The sequence below is a fragment of the Alligator sinensis genome, unplaced genomic scaffold, assembly GCF_000455745.1.
Source record: "Alligator sinensis unplaced genomic scaffold, ASM45574v1 scaffold210_2, whole genome shotgun sequence".
Lineage (NCBI taxonomy): Eukaryota > Metazoa > Chordata > Crocodylia > Alligatoridae > Alligator > Alligator sinensis.
This window is the reverse complement of record NW_005841946.1, coordinates 2,244,045-2,262,450: the sequence shown is the minus strand read 5'-3', so window position 1 is coordinate 2,262,450 and position 18,406 is coordinate 2,244,045. Positions and strand designations below refer to the sequence as shown.

At 49.5% G+C, this 18,406-nt stretch overlaps 1 protein-coding gene across 1 annotated transcript in view; it reads left to right on the top strand.

Moving 5' to 3' along the window:
• Positions 1 to 18,406, top strand: part of IGDCC3 (immunoglobulin superfamily DCC subclass member 3) — a 166,399-nt gene that overhangs the window by 124,701 nt on the left and 23,292 nt on the right. The window contains exon 7 of the mRNA XM_025199553.1: positions 5,383 to 5,548. Within this exon, the coding sequence (XP_025055338.1) occupies positions 5,383 to 5,548 (166 nt within the window). The remainder of the gene's footprint in view (positions 1 to 5,382; positions 5,549 to 18,406) is intronic.

Genomic DNA, 18,406 nt, shown 5'->3' with positions numbered 1-18,406 from the left:
ATTTATTTGCTCATGTTTTTGGGTGGGAGCTCAAGCCAAGATAATATATTTGTATAAAACCCCAAAATTAAACTCTGCCCTTGCTACTGCCATCCTGTGCCTGGCAGAATTGTGATCTATCTATCTATCTATCTATCTCTACTTTGGTTAGTCTATCAGGTGCAAATCTACCCAGCCTTCGTTCAGTGAAACAGCTAAGAGGAGAGAGCAGGGAGCAGAGCAGGGACAGGAGAGAAGCACGGGGCTAGGACTTTGAATGGTGAATAGCAGTGCTGGCCCGGGGCCAGTGGACACAGCTGTACATTCGGTTACCCTGGAGTCAAACGCGACAATGTCCCAATTGCTCCCTCTTGACACAGGCTAACAAGAGAGGATGCAGAGAGAGCGACTGCAGAAGGGGCATGCCGGATGGCTTGCTCCACATGTAAAATATGCTTTCCTTGGAACAAGCCATGGGTCCTAGGCTTGGGGGAAGGCAAAAAGCCAAGTGGCAGGGCTCTAATGAAACAGAAATAATGGAGTTGGAAGCCAGCCGTGTCCTCGTTTGGCATCTTTAGGGGTTTCTTTGCACCTGGGTGAAATGATTTGCGAGCTCCTGTGGAAGCAGGGAGGCATCGAATGGCTTGCAAAACAATTGCACTTGAAGAATTGCACCAGCACGAAGGAAAGGGGAGGTTAAGAAACTCTTGAAAATCAGGTCCTGAATGTGTCATGCTCTCACTGTACATCATTTGAGCAGCACAAAGCAGCCATTCACTGCCGGGAACAATCCCGCCAACCTCCTCCTTCCCTTCCCCGCCCCCCCCCAGCATCATTCTTCTACCTTTTCCCAAAATTGTTCTCAAATTTAATTTAATTTATAAATTAACTTGATCTAGGAGGAGAAAATGTGAGGAGAGAAAAAGAGAGAGAGAAACAGAGAGAGGGAGAGAAAAGTCATTGATTGGAACCCAGGGATGGTTCAGCCGGAGGTTTTAGAAATCCGTGTCCATTAGGTTTCTAAGATTAGGTTCATTAGTAGTCCCGGGCTCCGGCAGGACTCCCTGACAATGCATTCCTTCGGCAGAACACCCCCTACTGCTAACGTAAGTCACATCTTCCATGCTCCACTTCTCTTTGATTATTAAAAATGAAAGAGGGAGCTCTTCTGCGGGAGAGGGGCGCGTCGGTGGGGCTTTCTGTGTCGCTGCTCTCGGGGCTTCTGATCTTTAGGACTTGGCTTGTGCGGTGGATCCCTCCAGCTCTGCTCTGGCCTCGAAGCAGCGGCCATGACATCGCCTATAATTGGGGAAGGGGGTTGGGCGTTGTTTTTTGTTGACCCATCCCCCAGCATCCCCATGAAAGCTTTTACTACCAGATTTCCGGAGGGGTGGGCCTCTGCTCTCTGCCACCGCAGCACGCTTGGGAGCAGCTCCGATGGGTGACATAGGGCTAGGATGGAGATGGTGCTAGGGGAGCCACTGGCTTGGTGCTCGGTTAGGCTGGAGCAAGGGAATGATCTGCCAACCCTTTCATCTCCCAACCACTCCCCTGCTGTTCAGGGCATGCCAGACCCTAGGGAGGTGCCAGCTCAACTATTTCCCCTTCTCCCTTTCCCCCCACTCGCCTGGAGACCTTAGGAGGGAGCTGCTCCTCTCCCTGCTCACAGCTCCTGGGGGAGACACAGCACGGACCAAATCATTTCACCAAACGAATCCTCCTCATCCACCTCCCATCAAATAATTGGCGAGGCCGGCCTGTCTGCAGACTGCTCCCTCCCCACATTTCCCAGCGCCTCCTGCCGCGCTGTCACCTGCGCCAGGGCCCTTTGGAGGCATCATGCCACCGTTCCCCCTCAGGCAATGCTCTAATTAGCGCACGTTAGCTAAGCAGGGTGGTAGGAACCGGTCAGTACTTGCATGGGAGCCTGCTGCTACAATGCAGGAGCAGGTTTTTCCTCCGAGTTGGTAATGAACCAACGGCCCAGCATCCATCTGGGGCTTCAGGATAGTGACTGTTCCCGTAAGAATGGGAGCAGCAACCCCCTGATGCCAGAGGGATAGGGGCCAAGGTAAGCATCTGGCTGGAGGAAACATGGGTGGCTAGACAGCTGTAAAAGGCTAGCAAACTGATTTCCTTCCCTGCATCCTTTGTGGGGAGGAAGTGGGGGTGGAATGAAGTGGGTCTCAAGGGGTAAATTTTTTAGCTAGGTCCCGATGCAGTGATTTTTGTGGTAGCAAATTTGTATATATACCTCTCTATGCACCTGCACATAAATATATGTATATATACCTCTATGCACGTCCACACACATGCATATTTGAGTCATTCGGTGAAATAGCTGCTCCTCTGTCTTTATGTTGTACAAGCCTGTAAAGTATTGCTAGGCTCGCACATGATGTCTACGTCTATAAGTTCATAGGATAAGCCAGTTCATCATGCTCAGAGTTCATAAGAACTGCTATTGTCGCTGTCACTCGACTACACCAAAGAAGCAGCCCATGGAAATCCCAGATCCTCTCATGAGAGCCAACTCTTTTATACATGCAGAGATTTTTGTTCATGAGGAATAAGGTTTGTCCCATTCTCAATCTGCCTCAGACCTGCAGCTTATGTTTTAGTTAGAAAGAGGCATCTGGGTCTTGTCTTCACTTTCCAACCTGGGGGGATTCATCCAGGCTGACACCTTGTAGGGAAGAACGGAGGTGCGGAGGTTTCTGGGCAGTGGGATGCAGGCATCTTTCGGGGCAGTGTACACTAATTTCTGGTTTGGAAACGCCTGGCGTCAGCCATGAGTGGTCCTCACTAAATAGTCCTGCTTTGTCAAAAAGAGGATGAATGTCCGCCATCTACTCAGAGACTCTTGTCTATAAATTCATTACAGCCCTGTGGCTCTCATCTGTTTGTCTTCATTGGACCTGCTGGAGATTGCAACTGGTTTTCAGGTCTCAGTGGCAATGTGGACTATATTATAGCCTTGCCCTTTGAAGCATAGCTGCTTGTATAAACTCAGCCATTCAGCAATGTCGTTCATACCCTGCCTTCTGTATCCTAATGTGTTGCTATATTGTGACAAATGATTTTAAGGCTAACACGAGCAGCTGGATGGGGGGGCGCCATCATTTTCTGTTAAAATCCTGCTTTTAAAAGTAAGAAATGGCTGTGATTGTAGTAAATGGAGCGGCAATTTCAGGCTTTGCGGGGTCTGCCTCCACACAGGAGATCACGGCAGGTGCTGGGGGCACCAGGCTGATGAACCAGGCGCATGAGGGTGCTATGAGTTGTCATTAGTGAATGAGTCTGTAGCCAACGTGGGATCTGCCGACAAGAGTGTCTTTCCAACATAAGCACATAAGAACTACTGTTTTTTTGGTCAGACCATAAGTCCATCTTGCCCTGTCTCCTGTGTCACACAGGGTTAGAGAGTGGATGCTGAAAGGGAGAGTTAGGAGGGTATGACCAGGATATTTCTTTTCTCTGCTCTTCTTTCATTTGCAGCCTCCAGAATTTAAGGTCTAGGAAGTTCTGATTCAGAGGTTGTGCCCCTAACTCCCACGGTCAAGAGGTACCGATGCATCTTTCCTCCAAGACTTTGTCCAGTCCCTTTTTGCATCTGGCTAAACTGGCAGCTTCCACCACATCGGGTGGCACCGAGCTCCACGCTTTAATTCCACGCTGGGTGAAAAAGAACTTCCTTTTTTTAGTTTTAAACTTACTACCTACTAGGTTCAACTCGTGACCCCTAGTTCTTGTATTGTGAGACAGCTAATAATAAATTCCTACTTACTGTCTCTTCACTATTTAATATCTTGTACACCCTTACCATGTCTCCTCTCAAGCGACCTAATAGGCCTGGCCTCTCTAGTCACTCCTCATATGAAAGCCCCATCCATACCGCTGATCATCCATGTTGCTCTTCTCTGTACCTTCTCCGGTTCTTCTCTCTCCTTTTTGAGGTGTGGAGACCAAAACGGGATACAGGCTTTGGGGTGTGGACATACAGTGGATCTGTAAGGGCATGCTGATATTGTCTGTTTTGCTTACAACCCCCTTCTTAATCATCCCTAGCGTTTTGTTTGCCTTTTTGATGCTCCAAGCTTCCTGCTTTGTAAAGCTCTTCCATGCATTGCTGTCAAAATGCCGGCAGCTGGCAAAGGCTGTGGGGTTGCAAGCAGATTGGGTTGGGAGTCAAAGACGAGAGTACTACTGCCAGCCTCGGCCCCTGACTTCTGTGCCAGTCACTTCCCCCTGCAATGCTCAGTTTTCCCATCTGTCAAATGGGGATAATAACCCTTCCTGTCCTGTGCAAAGTCTTTCGAGATCTCTGAATGAACATCACAGTACATGAGCTCACGCTCTCCTTGGGCTTGGTGCAGATGGGGTGAGGAAATGCACTGCGGTGTTGGTTTGTCTTATCTCCTTGTGCTCCCCACGCTATCTGTCTCTCCGTGTTGCTTCTTGTGCCTACTTAGCTATAAGCTCTTTGGGGCAGGGAGCTAGAGAATTGCCGTAATTGTACTCAGGCCTCTGAAAGCTCTTTGCCAACATTAATTAAGCCTCCTGCTGTCATTAGCAGTTAAGTGCCATTGTACTTGTTTCAGAGTCGACATGCCCAAAGGCACCTAACAAGCCAGTGGCAGAGCTGGCACTAGAACCCACGAGTCCTGCCTCCAAATCTGCAGGTCCAGCCATTCGAGGCGATTTTGAACAGAGAGCGCAGAGCTGATATGTCATTTGCTTTTCTTGACTGTGTTTAGTGCAGACGGGGCATGGCAGACTGTGAGAGGGGCACTGGCACTGAGGTCCTTAGAAATATTCTCTGTCTTGGGGTGATTTTTGTCGCTGCATTTGAATGAACTGCAGTCAATTAAGTTCCATCTGGTCCTTTCTTTTGTCATTTTTAAATAGCCTCCATCAGACAGGCCAGGGTTGGCCTGCCACTGGCACAAGGTGCTATACCAGCACTGCAAAGCCATGGCAGTCGGGGCTGTGTAGATAAGGTAAGAGCGTTCCCCCCTGTAAACAAGCACGTGCCCAGATTTCTTGAGCCCACAAGGCGATGGGCTGTTAACTGATTACTGTGCCTGGCATCCGCAGCTCGTGCAATTACTGAAAATTCTCTCTCCCCGATAAAGCAGCCCAGCTCTATTATTTAGCTGATTACAGACATGGTTACAGATGGGCAAGCACAATCTAGAGTGATCTCGAGACCATGCTTGCCTGTCACGTTCCCCCCCGCCACCCAGCTACCTTTGGAGCCGATAAACTACCATGGTTCCCTTTATCTGATGGTGCTGCGCTAACAAAATAGATGAGGGCCAGCTTATACTGAGCAATTAGAATGTGTTTGATGCCAGTGGGACGGGACGGTCACCTTACACTTTGCCTTCCTTCTCTTTGCAGCCCCTGCCGAGTTTGTGCAGCATCCTCAGTCCATTTCCAGGCCGGTGGGGACCACTGCCATCTTCACATGCTTGGCGCAAGGCGAACCCCCGCCTCAGATCACCTGGCTGAAGAACGGGCAGATCTTGGAACCTGGTGATCATGTTAAACTGAAGAATAACAACAGGTAAATCAGTCAGCAACAGCTTTCGGCATTGCTGAATTCAGGTTGCGGGGGACAGCCGGAAGCTCAGCTGGGCGCGAAGAGGCATTCATGCTGTTGTGTCCCACCCATGTCCATTGGGAGTCACTGCACAGATCTCAGTAGGTGAAGCTGGTGGAAGTATGCCCAGTATTCTCATGTCTGAGGACAGGGGTGCTCCACATCCAGCCTGAAGGTCAAGTGTGCCTTGCAGAGCCATGGCATCCAGCCCAGGGACTTCCTATGGGTTGGGAAATTTGGCAGCAGAGGAGCAATGGCAATTAACACCATCACCCTGCCCGCACTGACAAATTCCCAAGCCCCTCATGGCAGGTTGGAGCTGAGCCAAAACCCCTTCCCTTGCGCGACTGGATCAGGGCTGGGCCACTTCCCCTTCCCCCTCCATGACTGGGTAGGGGCCAGGCAATGCCTCCTTCCCTGCCATGCAGCTGGGTCAGGGCTGAGTCATGTTCCCTCCCTGCATCCCCCTACCCCTACACAGCCAGATCCTGGCTGGATAGGGTCCCTCCACACCCTCCCCAGGCACCAGATTGGGACCACTAGCTGAATGTGGCCCCCAGACAGGCCAGGCACTGCCCACTGGGCAAAATGATTGAGCACCGCTGTCTTAGGACCATCAATGGCCCTTAAACGATTCTGGTCAGAAGTGCACTGCTGCTATGAACAGATTTCATGTGATTTAGTTACGGATGTGGGATCAGTAAGAGCAGGAGAGCAACTTAATTTCTCATGGGTGTTGTCTTTGGTATGGAAAATAGTTAAGGCTAATTTGTCACAATTGTGTTGCTCAGTCACTTCTGAGTGGCTGCTGCAGCCTCCCTAAGTCCCAGTGACTGACAGCACTTTGCATCTGTTCTACTTTTTGAGCAGATGGGAACAAAATCTATCCTGTCTAGTTGAAGATCTGGTTAATAATAGCCTCCTGTCGCACCGGACGATAGTTCTCACACTCCACTCGGAGACTGGAAAAGAGTGATCTGGAAGCAGTTCTGTTCTTACTGTTTGCTTGCTTTGAAGAGTGAATGCTTTAGTTCAGACTGAGTCTACAGCAGAAGCAATGGGTCATTTTCACGTGTGCGCTCTGAATGCCACGTCTGCAAGGAAAGACTCTCCAAGGTGGTTTTGAAGGGAAATTTCCCCTGAAAGCCATTACTGTAACAGTTAAGCCTGGAAGGAGCGTAGGGAGAAACACTCGCATCCCCCTGTATTAAAATACCATTACTGATTACGTTGCTAAAATAGACCAGAAAGGGAGTAAGGCTGTGTGGTTCAGGGCCTGCCTTGGAAGGCAGAAGATCTCAATTCAGTTTCCACCTCTGCCACAGACCCCCTCGCTGTTCCTGACCAAGTCACTTCATCTCTCCCTGCTTCATTTCCCCATCTCTAAAGAGCTTTTCATCTTATGCTCTTTGACTGCGAGACTCATCGGAGAGTATGCCTGTGAGCACAACCCTGCTCAGGTCAGAAGCTTGTCTGCTTGCTTCATCCAGCACAGGACGGGCAAGGCCTGGTCTGAAAAAGATTTTGTGGAACTGGCAGCAGAAAGCTTCCAGTTTGGCTGCATTGTGTGATGGCCGTCCCTTCACAGGTATAAAGGTGCTCTGAGTACGTGCAAGTATCCCTGGGATGTGAGCATTGCATGGGCTCTTTCTGGCTTGGGTAGGGTGATGTAATGAAGACTCTGCAAGATCGGTGCTGCCGTCTGTGATGCCCGTGTAGGTTTCTCAGCGTCCGCGCTTGCCCAGTTCTCCTGCTCCCGGTCAGGTTGTCCAGATAATCACCTGAAGGCAGTTGAGTTGCAGCGTTGAGTCAGTAGATTTCACATAGGCTGCAGCGCAGCCCCGCACTAAAGCTTGTGCTTCATAGACTTAAAGCACGTGCTGAAGGGTTTTATCGGATCAGGACCTTTGATTAAAATCATATTGATGATGCACAAGCCAGAAAAAGGTCTCCACTCCCATCTCTGTCTTGGCTTTTCAGGCTGAATGGGAGAAAACATACTCACTGAAGTAAGCAGAGAGGACTCCGAGCATGCCCTAGGAGCTGATTTGCTGAATCCACGCCTGCCATTCTCACACAGTCAGTCCTCAGAGTCAAACCACACTTTAGTCTGTATGTTTTGACCTCTGGTATGTGCAAATGCACATGGATACACCCCTGTTTGAGATAATATTGGCTTGGGAGCTGGCTTTTGCTAAACTTAGGCCTTTTATCTCACCAGGGAATAGTTTTCAGCAAGCACTGAATAACTGCATTTCCATGCTAAAGTACAGTGATGTTTGTATTGTGGGAATAACACGGTGGGATGTGCTTAGTGTGAAAATTACAAGTTGGCAGCGTAGTTTCTATGGAAATAACACGAAGCAACATGCTAAAAAATAACAGGAGCTGTGCCATAAACCTAAATTATCAGTCGAGTTTTATAGTCCCTGGTGTGGTATAACTGTTACCTACCTTAACAAATGCATATGCATGAATGCAGTTGCTGGCTGGGAAAAGCCTATTCCTTCCATTCAGTCCATCAGGAAAAGCTTTTGTGGGCCTTGCTGTATCTGCTTCCTGGGAAAAGGATGGCTGTGTCCTCTAAAGCTTTGCAACCATGCAGCTTCCCCATGTTATGTCGCCAGGGTTTTTTAAAGCCTTTTTAAATGATTGAGGGCGAGGAGTTGGAATAAGGACAGTGAGATTCTCCGCCTTCAGGGGAGTTTTTATCCCAGGCTGGAGACTTTATAAAGCCCCAGGGGACACGGTGACTTTGGTGTGCACACCCTACAGCACCAGCAGAGACCAGAGCCCCACGCGGCATCAGAGACTGTACCTGCCTTTGCAAGAACGCCAGGGACAAGAGACCGAACGTATTATCCATGCCGGGTTATACATCGAGGAACTGAGTCATAAAGAATCTAATGGTTTTGCCAAGGTTTCACGTGGAATCTGTGTGCGCCTTCTGGATCTCAGCTTGGTTCCCTGGCAAGGCTATTTTTCTCCATTACTTGAAGAAGGCCATGAATAGTGTCCTAGGCTTTGGGACGCTCCATCCTTTGAGGATGCCAGCAACTCTCTGAATCAGTGTGGCCCACTTGGGCTTGACACCTTTGGGAAATGGTAGGCAGAGTTCCCAAAGCCACTGAAATATAAGTGGAAGTCTGCTTCTGGGTTGGCTGGTTGCTCTAGGGAAGGATGAATGGAGGAGAGCAAGTCGATGGCTTGTTTTCCTCATAAGAGCTTTTTCGACTTGTCCTTTTGTTTCATTCTTGCGTGCATGACTAAGTGCTGTAACCCGCTTAGTTCCAGGCAGAGTCAGTTTATGATTAGGCCTTTGGATTTATCAGTCAATTGCACTTGGAAAATATTTGTCCATGTAATGATGGATCTGGAGTCTAATAGTAATGAAGCTCTTAAACTGCACTATGAGCTTTTTAAATTAGATTACACGGTTTCCTCGAAAATTCATTTGGATTAAAACTCTCCTTAATATCGTCGTAAAGGGCTGAATGCCCCCAAAGGGGGTTTTTAAAGAAAGACTAAATCATCCCAAGTCATACTGTGCTCTAATTGATTGCAAAAATGTATCCAAGGAACAAGCCCCTTCCTGTAAATGACACAGTGAGGGATGATGCACGAACACACCGAATGGCAGAAGCGCCTGGGAACGGGGCTGCCAGAGGATTGACATGAAGTCAGATGGAGCCTGTTGCCCTCCCTTGAGCGTTGAGCATGCAGTCTCCGCTTGAGATGCTGCTCTTGCTGCCTGCAGCCTCCCCAGATAAACGGGCAGCACCCAGGGAATCGCCCCAGTTGCACTCTGTGATCCTGCATTAGCCTCTGGAAAGGCTCCAGTATCGGACTTGGAGGCGGAAGAGTACAAAACTGGGGATAGTTTTGTCTCTCTCTCCTCACCCAGAACAATTGGGCTCATGTCAGACTGTGGTTTTGCAAACCTAAAGGCAGAATTGGGGGTTATTCAGCTCCTGGTAGTATATCTGAGCTGCCGCTTCCCTGTTAGCACCTTGGGGAAAATCAGCCCCAAACCTGGTGCCTTAAATGGAGGTACCAGTCAGCTCTGTTTAGGGCAGTCTGCAGACTCTTCACAGGCATCATGCTACAACTGCAAGGAGACCCTGTAGCCTCCAACTCCTACTAAGCTGGTGTATAGGGGCTTCAGAGCTCCAGCACAGGGAGAACAAGGCACAAGGCTTGAGAAACTTCAGAAGTCCTGTGCTCCTCCTTTATTCATTTCCCATGGTAGGCAGCAATCAGAAGGCCAAGTCAGGAGATGATACGCCTTGGTTACAGCAATGCTGCATGTTCCCACTGGCTTAGCCTCGCTCTTCTGAGGATGCTGCCTGATGGGCAGTGCAGAGCTGTCCTGGCACCACAGACATTTATTTGAATTACAGCCTGGGGAAGATGAGGCTTTGTAGACCCCCTCTCCTCTGGAGACAGAGGCTGTTAGATTGGACATTTGATCCTGCAGAGGTGTCAGGGAAATGGTGTTTCCATGCACCTCTGGGCCCTTTGCTCCATCCCATCCCCAAGGGAAGGCTTTCCCCTGCACTTTTAGCTCTTGAGACCAGTCCAGTCCAGGACTGATCTTCTAGAGCAGGGTTAAACTGGATCTTGAGGCCATGTTTTCTAATTGTCTGGATGCAAGACAAACAGGACTGCTTTTGAAGGCGTGTGTATAGGTGGAGGTCCCACTGAGAAGGAAGGATGGAGTGGTCCTTTGACTTTGGGATCACTTCTTCTGCTTTCACGCTCCAGCTTGTATCGAGATTTCTTGGGATTCTTAATCCTGGCAGGACAGAACCTGCCGGTACATTAGCACTTAAACTACCTACTCAAGACATTCCTTCTCCCTGGAGTAAGGGTTGGAGGAAGAAGTCCAGGGCCTTTTGGAGGGGCATGTGGGTGTGTTTGTAGGAGCTAGGTGGTAGCTGAAAGACCTGTCAGGAGACCAGAGACTGGGAGGGGAAATGCACCTTTAAAGCATGGAAGTTTTGCCATGTTTGCAAAACACTTTCTCACATAGGAACATTAGGTCCTCTTAATTTTCATAAACTTCATCGAAGCTTGATCCTCTTTTTCCAGACATGGTCAGATTTCCTGTTGGAACAGCAGTCCTGATGTTCTAGCTGGCATTTGGGGTGGGGTGGATATTTTGGCCAAGGTGGTAGGTACCAACACTTGCTATTTCTGACTAAAACCTTCACATACCATATCCCTTTCTTCCATGCGTTACTGAGCCACTTATCAAAGGATCAGGGAATACAGCTACCAGCTGTATAATCGGGTGGGTCCAGGGACTCACTTGATGACCAAGAGATAGTCTTCTTGGGCACTAAAACAAATTCTGCACCTCAGCTTCCTGGAATATACTGCCTGCTCCCCATCCATAAAATGAGAATGCTGATTCTTTCACACACAGCAGATTCTGGGTATATGAACATTAAAGATCCTCCTGTACCCTCTCCAGAGGTGGTGGTTATGTTTGGAAAACACCAGCTGCGTGGGAGTAAAATAGCTGATCGATGTTTAGCAAAAATCAAAGGCAGCGCTGGATAACGGATGATTGTTAATGAAAAATGCATGAAGGCTCAGATGGAGGGAATGGTGGGGCTTGCCATTAAAGGCTGTGAATTAAAATCACTTTGGAGGCCTAAGACAAAGTCCTGGCCATGGGACCCCTGTTCCAAGCCATGGAGTCAGTGTTTGTTGGAGTAGCCCCGCGTTAGATGGGCTCAGTTGCTTTCATCTGATGGACACAGGGGTTGAATTCTGCTCTTGGGTCTATGCCACAGAGTTGGGCTTGGATTGACTCTCATGGTGTGCCCAGCTTCTAATGGAAGATGCAGGGACCAGTCCAGAAGCGGGCTGGCCACAAAAATCTGCAGGTGGCCAATACTGGGGGAGCTTCATTGACTCCGATAGAGCTGTTCCCATTTTCACCAGCTCTGGATCTGCCACCTGGTGTCTTGATTGGAGGATACCAGTTCACCAGCATCGTTCCCAAAGTGATCTCAGGCAATTTTGACTGTCGGAACGTGATGCTGCCGGGTACAGCAAGAAAAGCACGACTGTTCCCCACTCAAGTCCAGAGCTGCCCTCCTGAATGGGTTCCTCGGAGCTGAAAGGAGCAATATTCATCCCCAGCAAATTCCCACGCTTTTGAATTTGACGCACCTGAAAGAAAACCTATGGCTGCGATGGCATCTGGATGGTTACTTGCATGGCTGATGTGAGCTGGGCATACGCTTACTATTGGATATTTTAGGGGCTTCATTTGAAATGTGCTGGGAGATGAGGCTAGAAGTAATAAACCTTTCAGGGTGGGAATTGGGTTATTGCTTTCCTTCATTTGACCCAATCAGTGCTCAGTGGGTTCAGGGGGGTCATTTTCAGGCTAGAAATAAATCACATTAAGGGGTTTGGGCAGCAAGGCTGCGATTGCTGCAACAGCCAGTAACAAAGGCCGATGTCTCCGGAGAAGGCAGCTCTACATATTGATTTTCCAAGAAGATTTTATTTACAAAATGGTAATTAAGGGGCTTCGTTTCTTCCACTGAAAAGGGGCTTCAGCAGGACCCTGGGCTCAGGTGGCGCTTGCTTTTCTCGATGACCTGAGCTGATGAACGGTCTCCCTCTTTAACTCTTCAGTGACGGCTGTGTGCGGAGGTGTCTCTCGGTTGACTTCCCGCAAGAGGGGGTTGGTGTTGATTCTCCTCGGAGAAAATATCTGACAGTAAATACACTTGGATACTGTCTTGTTTCCTGCAGCACGCGTGCGCTTAGTTGTGCTTCGTTCCAGTGCTTCTGCTAGATGCTAGTCTATCCGAGTGCCTGATCTCCTGGTGCTGGAAGTGCCGTTTGGCATCAGACACTAGTGAGCTTCATACTAATAGGGCTGGGGAGTGAGATAGCCCTTCCCTGGTGAGGAAGCACTTCAGTGCTGGATGCAGCTTCTGCAGAGCCTGCCCGGTGACCTTGCCTCTGCCACACGGCACGGAGAGTCCCCAAAACAAAGCACAAGGCCCAGCTAAACAAAAAGGGGCATCATCCTCATCCTGGCTCTTCTACCCTGTGCTGGGATCGTGTGTTGAGATCAGACGGTTGTGTCCCACCAGATGGGTTTGCAGCCATTACAGGCCAGCTGACGCTGCCGGACCTACGTCCCCTCCCATCGTGTGTGACTGTGATTATTTTGCTGCGAGCCTACAGCTATGGGTTTCTTAGCACTTCCTTTCATCCCATTGGCCTTTCAGAGGCTGATTCAGGGTCATGAGCATCCCTCCAAAATGTTGCATAGGAAAGACATTGATTTCCATCCTCAGACAGCTCCAAAAGGATGCCTGTTCCTCCTTTTATAACCCACTCCCTGAACACCCCACCATGTCGCCTCGGTGATGCACCTGCTGGTTAGGGTGGACTACCTGGGGTGGGGGGCCTCTCCCCCATAAGTCTGCACCAGTGGCCAGGTTGGAGCTGAGAGCATCAAGACTCCTGCTCACCCTTTCTCCAAGGGCTTCCCATCTCCTCTAGCAGCACTTGCATCCCTTACCAGGGGCAGGGGCTCCTATACAGCAATGAAGAGCTCTCCTTCCTGTCTGCCCTGCATATCCATGTGGTAAAATACCAAATACTTCAATTGTATTTATTCCATGGATTTTTCTTTAAATATTGAATGATCCTCTGGGATCCTGAACACGCAGAAAGACTTTCTGGGCGCACCCACCAAGTGCAGTTAGTCACAGTGACTATTGTATCTGAAGAGTAATTTAAATGCTCCAGGTTTGAGTTTCTGTATCAGACACTAACTAGCCATTGAACAGTGTAATTTGGAAGAGCTGGTCTTGTTTAGAGCAGAGAGTTGGGAAGCCTGATGCCAGCCTCTCCTTGCGCAGGAAGGAGGCAATCCTGCAGGAGTCAGTGGAGTAGCATCTTCTTGCATCAGCAGACAGCCTGGCCCCTGAGTTTTATTGTCAGCTCCGCTGCTGGCTGTGTGCAAGCAACTTTGGGAGAGTTCCCCCAGCTGTAATGAGGACACGATTCTCGCTTGCTTAGCTCCACTTGGGAGCTGATTGGTCTGAATTGCAGCACTGGGCCAAACTGAAACATCTTTGGATGTGGGAAAGCTCAGAACCCTGTCTCGGTTCTGCCTGGCCCCCTTGAGCCCTCTCTGTGAGATGGACATGGACTGAAGACTAAGAGCCCTTGAACTCTGGAAGGGCCAGGCTTGGGCGGGGGTTTAGTTTTGGTCAGGTAGGCATGACGCTTCTTTGGTCTCACTAGCATTGTGTACCAATGTCCATGTACCCTGCCCCAAATTCGATGTCACTTCTAAGTCCCTAGAAAACCCTTAATGGGGAAGGCAGGTCCTCCTCCTCCTCACCACTTTGTGTCTTTGTGTGCCTTAGTGTTAGGAATGAGTTATAGGAGCGTTTCAAATGGGTTTTGGAGTGTGGGGTGTGAGTGCACTTCAGCCCCTGCACACCACTTGGGAGTCTTAGAGATGACATAGATGCTATGCCTCTGTGTGCACACGTGTGTGTGTGTGTGTGTGTGTGTGTGCGTGCATGTGCATGCATGTGTGTGTGCATGTGTATTTCTATATATGCACTTGAGAGGACACATTGGATATGTCAAAGCTTGCAAAGTCTGGGGCATTCCAGACTGAAACTCTGTCACCCTGTTGACCTTGAGCATGGTTTAGGGAGCGTGTGGGGTACATCCTGCTACTGCCTGCATAGCTAATCAGCATCGCTAACCAGTTCAGGTAGGCAGTACACAGGATACAGGGCAGCCAAGGCCCGTTCTCTTGGGTTGGGTTCAGGACCAGTCCCTGTGCTCATGTGAACTCTTAGACTGGAGTTCTGCCTTGCTCATCTGTGGTCTGTAATTGTGGGTGTTCATTTGAGGGGGTGGGCCAGTCTGTAGTCTTTTGCGCCACTGGTTAAGTTACCCACTTCGGGGCCACACAGACTGGGAGTCCTAACTCCCACTTAAATCAACAGGAGACGTTTGAAATCAGTGGTAGGTAGGTGCCAGCCTACCTCTCAGGATCTGGGTAATGAGCACAGGACAGTTAGATATGCAGCCTCTTTATCAGCCTCTCCCATAGTAATGAACTTACCTTCCCCTTTTTAAAGCACCAGTCGCTTTTGTGCTCTATCTTACTGCCTTGGTTCTGGAGAATTTGCAGAGCTTGAGCAAGGGCACACCTTCAGCATCTGACCCAAACCCTGGCCAGGAGAGATCTCCGTGTGCCAGCACATGCCTGCCAAGCACAAATTCCAGTGATCATCTGGCCTGACTCTGGCCTCCCACAGGCTAAAGAATTGCATCAATATGCTTTGCCCCAACCCCACAGCACTTAGAGACCTTCAGTGTGGAGTTCAAGACATGGCGTGAGGGGAATCCAGGTTGTCACTTGGTTCCAACGTGCTGTTACAAAGTCCCCACTTCTTTTTAGTCTGAACATCTCTCCCTTCCCAATGCAGGATGGTTTTGGAAAGAAGCCAACGAGCACCACTTGAAGCAAAAGCTCCTTTCTGTCGGTGCACTGGCAAGTGGCTCTGAAACAGTTATTCATTCTATATGGGCCAGGACAATGCACCCCATAGCGAATATAGTCATGCAGGCTGTAGTATGATGCAGGAAGTTTGCTGAATGGGTGAGTACTGTGCATCTGAATGCAGCGCTGGGGCATACTCCTGTCACCGACAATGCTCCCACAACTCAACCTACTCTAATCTTTGCATTAATTTCATCCCGTTTTCTCCTTTTTGTGTGTGCACATGCTGCTAGCCTTCCATGGAGGCCCCTCTTCTCCTTTGTGCTGTTGATTCACTGAAGAGGGCTCCTTCACTTCTCATCCTTTTTTTTTTTTTTTTTTTTTTTTGGAGGAGTCTTTGCAAAGCTGAGCTCTGGTCACTGGCCTAGACCCCTGACCCGAGTGAGATCAGTCATCTTGATTGCCTGTGAACTGGGAGACAGCTTGTGAATATGCTGCTTTGGAAGGGCTGCTCCCCCCCACTCTCCAGCTCAGCCTGGTGTGAATCTACAGCAGCTCTGCTCCTCACTTTTCTCAATGCCTGTCAGGGTATTGTGCGAAAATTTGATTGAGCTCTCCACTCAGCGAGCATCTTTAGCGACCGACAGAAAGCGTCCCGGCATCTCTTATCATCCGATGCATTAACGCCGCCTCCAGTCTGGCACTCACGGAAAAGTTTTCAAAGAGCAGATGTCCCAACGTGACAGATTTTCTGTTGACAGGAAGAAAGAAAGGGCACTCACATATTTCAGATGTTCGAAACCCAGAGACACTCATCTGCTGCTCAAAAGGGAGAGTGAATGCCTGGCAACTAGGCCCTTGGCTTTTCTTTGAGTCTTCAGTGAAAAGCAGAACCTGGGAAAACAGGACCAGATTTTGCACTAAGCAACACCTTCAGCCCCAGGGATTTCTCTGGGGTGGGCAAAGGCAGGCTGAATTTGTCCTCTAAGTATTGAAGAGGCAACTTGATGCTTGCTGGTGGTATCTTCAGGAAGCCAACCCGGGGGTTTCCTTGGCTTTCTCATAGAACTGGCTTTCAACTGGTGTCCTTGGAGGTTAGTCACGACCGATGCTTGTGTTGTAGGTGCTTCCAGTAAGGAGAGACAGAGGCCTTTTCTGATTTCTGCCAGTCTGCCGGTGTTAGTTTTTTTCACTGTTTGTCTGGGAGAGAGAGAGTGAGAAAGAGAGAACCTGATTTCTGCCAATACCCCCACATAGGAGGGAGTTTGTGGTGCATTGCTGTACCTATTTCTCTGGTGCTTGGCCAGAGGGTCTTGCCTATGTGCCCAGGGTCAAACCAATCTTGAGATTTGGGGTCAGGAAGGAATTTCCCCCCAGATCAGAATGGGCAGGACTATGGTGGGGTTTGCCTTTCTCCGGAGCATGGGAATGATTTTCCTTCCAGAATCAGCCGAACATATCCGACCTTCATAAATCCCCTGCCAGCAGTACCATGGTCTCCCCTGCCCTTTTCCCAGGGAACAAGCAATTTTTCTGTTGGGTGCTGCATGGCTGTGCCTTCTGAGAGGGATCTTGTGGATCCTTTTGAAGGCTCAGCGGTTTTTCTGCCTGCTTTTCTGCACTCCATTTCTCCACCTCACAATTTTTAGGTAGAGCTGAACATTTAATAACTATCGAACCCCTGCCTGTGTCACAAACCCAAGTAACACAATACTGGTTGCATCCGCTTTTCATAGGCAACGGGTATCCATGATCTGTATCACACTTGCAAGCGCACACTTGCAAATCTCAAGGCAAATGAATGTTTACAAGCCTCTAAAATCTGGACTCCAGCTTGCTGCTGTCTTCAGCATTCAGAGAGTTTGTTCTCCTCATCTTTCTTCAGACGTGACAATATGCCAGAAGAATGTTATCGGCTGGTGCAGAATCTCACAAGCTATGAATCAAATGTGGGGTTTAGCTGTTTAATGTGGCAGAGTGCTGGATATCAAGGTCTTGTTGGTAAAGTATCTGCTGCCTGTAAAATATCACAGGGTGTGCCCAGCCCAGGTCCTGATCCTAGCATCCCAGAGACCCATTGCACCAGAAGCTCTGGCATGTGCATGAAATGGCTTGGTTTAAAGCGGCTGTTAATCTCTTCTCACTCTGCCCGCTGAGCATAAAAGAGAAAGGGCCAGTGGTTGCTAGCAGGTCAGGTGTGCAGTGGCTGCATTGCTGTGGCGATGTCCTGTGCCCTTTTATGCATAACATTCCCCTACGAAAAATCAGTCAGCTTGTTGAGGCAAGCACCAAAAATAGTTAAATGTCAAGGAAACACGAGGGAAGGTTGGAAAAACGGGAATGATTTTGTCTGCAGAAGAGAAAACCGAGGGAGGGAGTTGATAATGGGCTTCAAACACCTGAAGGGTGGTTATACACTGTGATCACTGTGTGGTCACTGTGGCTGCAGGAGACAGGACAAGGAGTCACAAGCCCTCCCTGCCCCTTTCATGGCAGCAATGCGCAGTCCTCTTCCCCCACTCAGGCAGGTGCAGGAGCCCCAAGTGACCCTGTTGCAGAAGACAACAACTGAGAACGAGTGCACTCGGGACAGCTGGCGAGGTGAGGGCGGGACAGCGCACTTTGTGCTCTTTGCTATCAGCATCAGCGTGAGTCTCTGGGATGCGGCCGACGCCAAGTTCCCGTGGTGACAGATGTCTCAGCTGCGAGTTGCAGGCTCTTGCTTATGCCAGCCGGGGCCCGGGTATAAATTAGCAATTGCCATTCCAGCTCCAGGGACCAGGTCGGCATCTTTGTCTCTGGCAGCGCATGACTCCTCAGTCTTTTGGGCTGGCTGCTTTGCTTCTGTTGGCAGGAGGCTGTGATCATGGTGAAGTAGAAGAGTTTCTGCTGAATGGGGTACATCTCTAGAGCCGTAGGGCTTCAAACACCTGAAGGGTGGTTATACAGCGGATGGTGATAGACTGGTCACTGTGGCTGAAGGGTACAGGACAAGGAGTCACCACCTTTAAATTTAAGTTGTGGGCTCCTAGATGCGCCTCATTTAGCACGTCAGGGGCATATCTCTAGGACCCCCACAACAGGGAGCTTGATGGGGGATGCTGCTGACTCCATCGTCCTGGCAATCTCAGCCAGCCCAGCCCTGTCTGGGAAGCTCTCTCTGTTGCAGAGCTCAGTGTGGATGCTCCCCAAAATGCATGCTGTTCATCTCCTATTGCAGCCTCTGCTGCTGAAGTTCCTACCTGCCCCCCAGCGAGTGCAGCTACCCCTGCATTTCCCACGTCCAGGGACAAATGTCCCCATGCACCAGA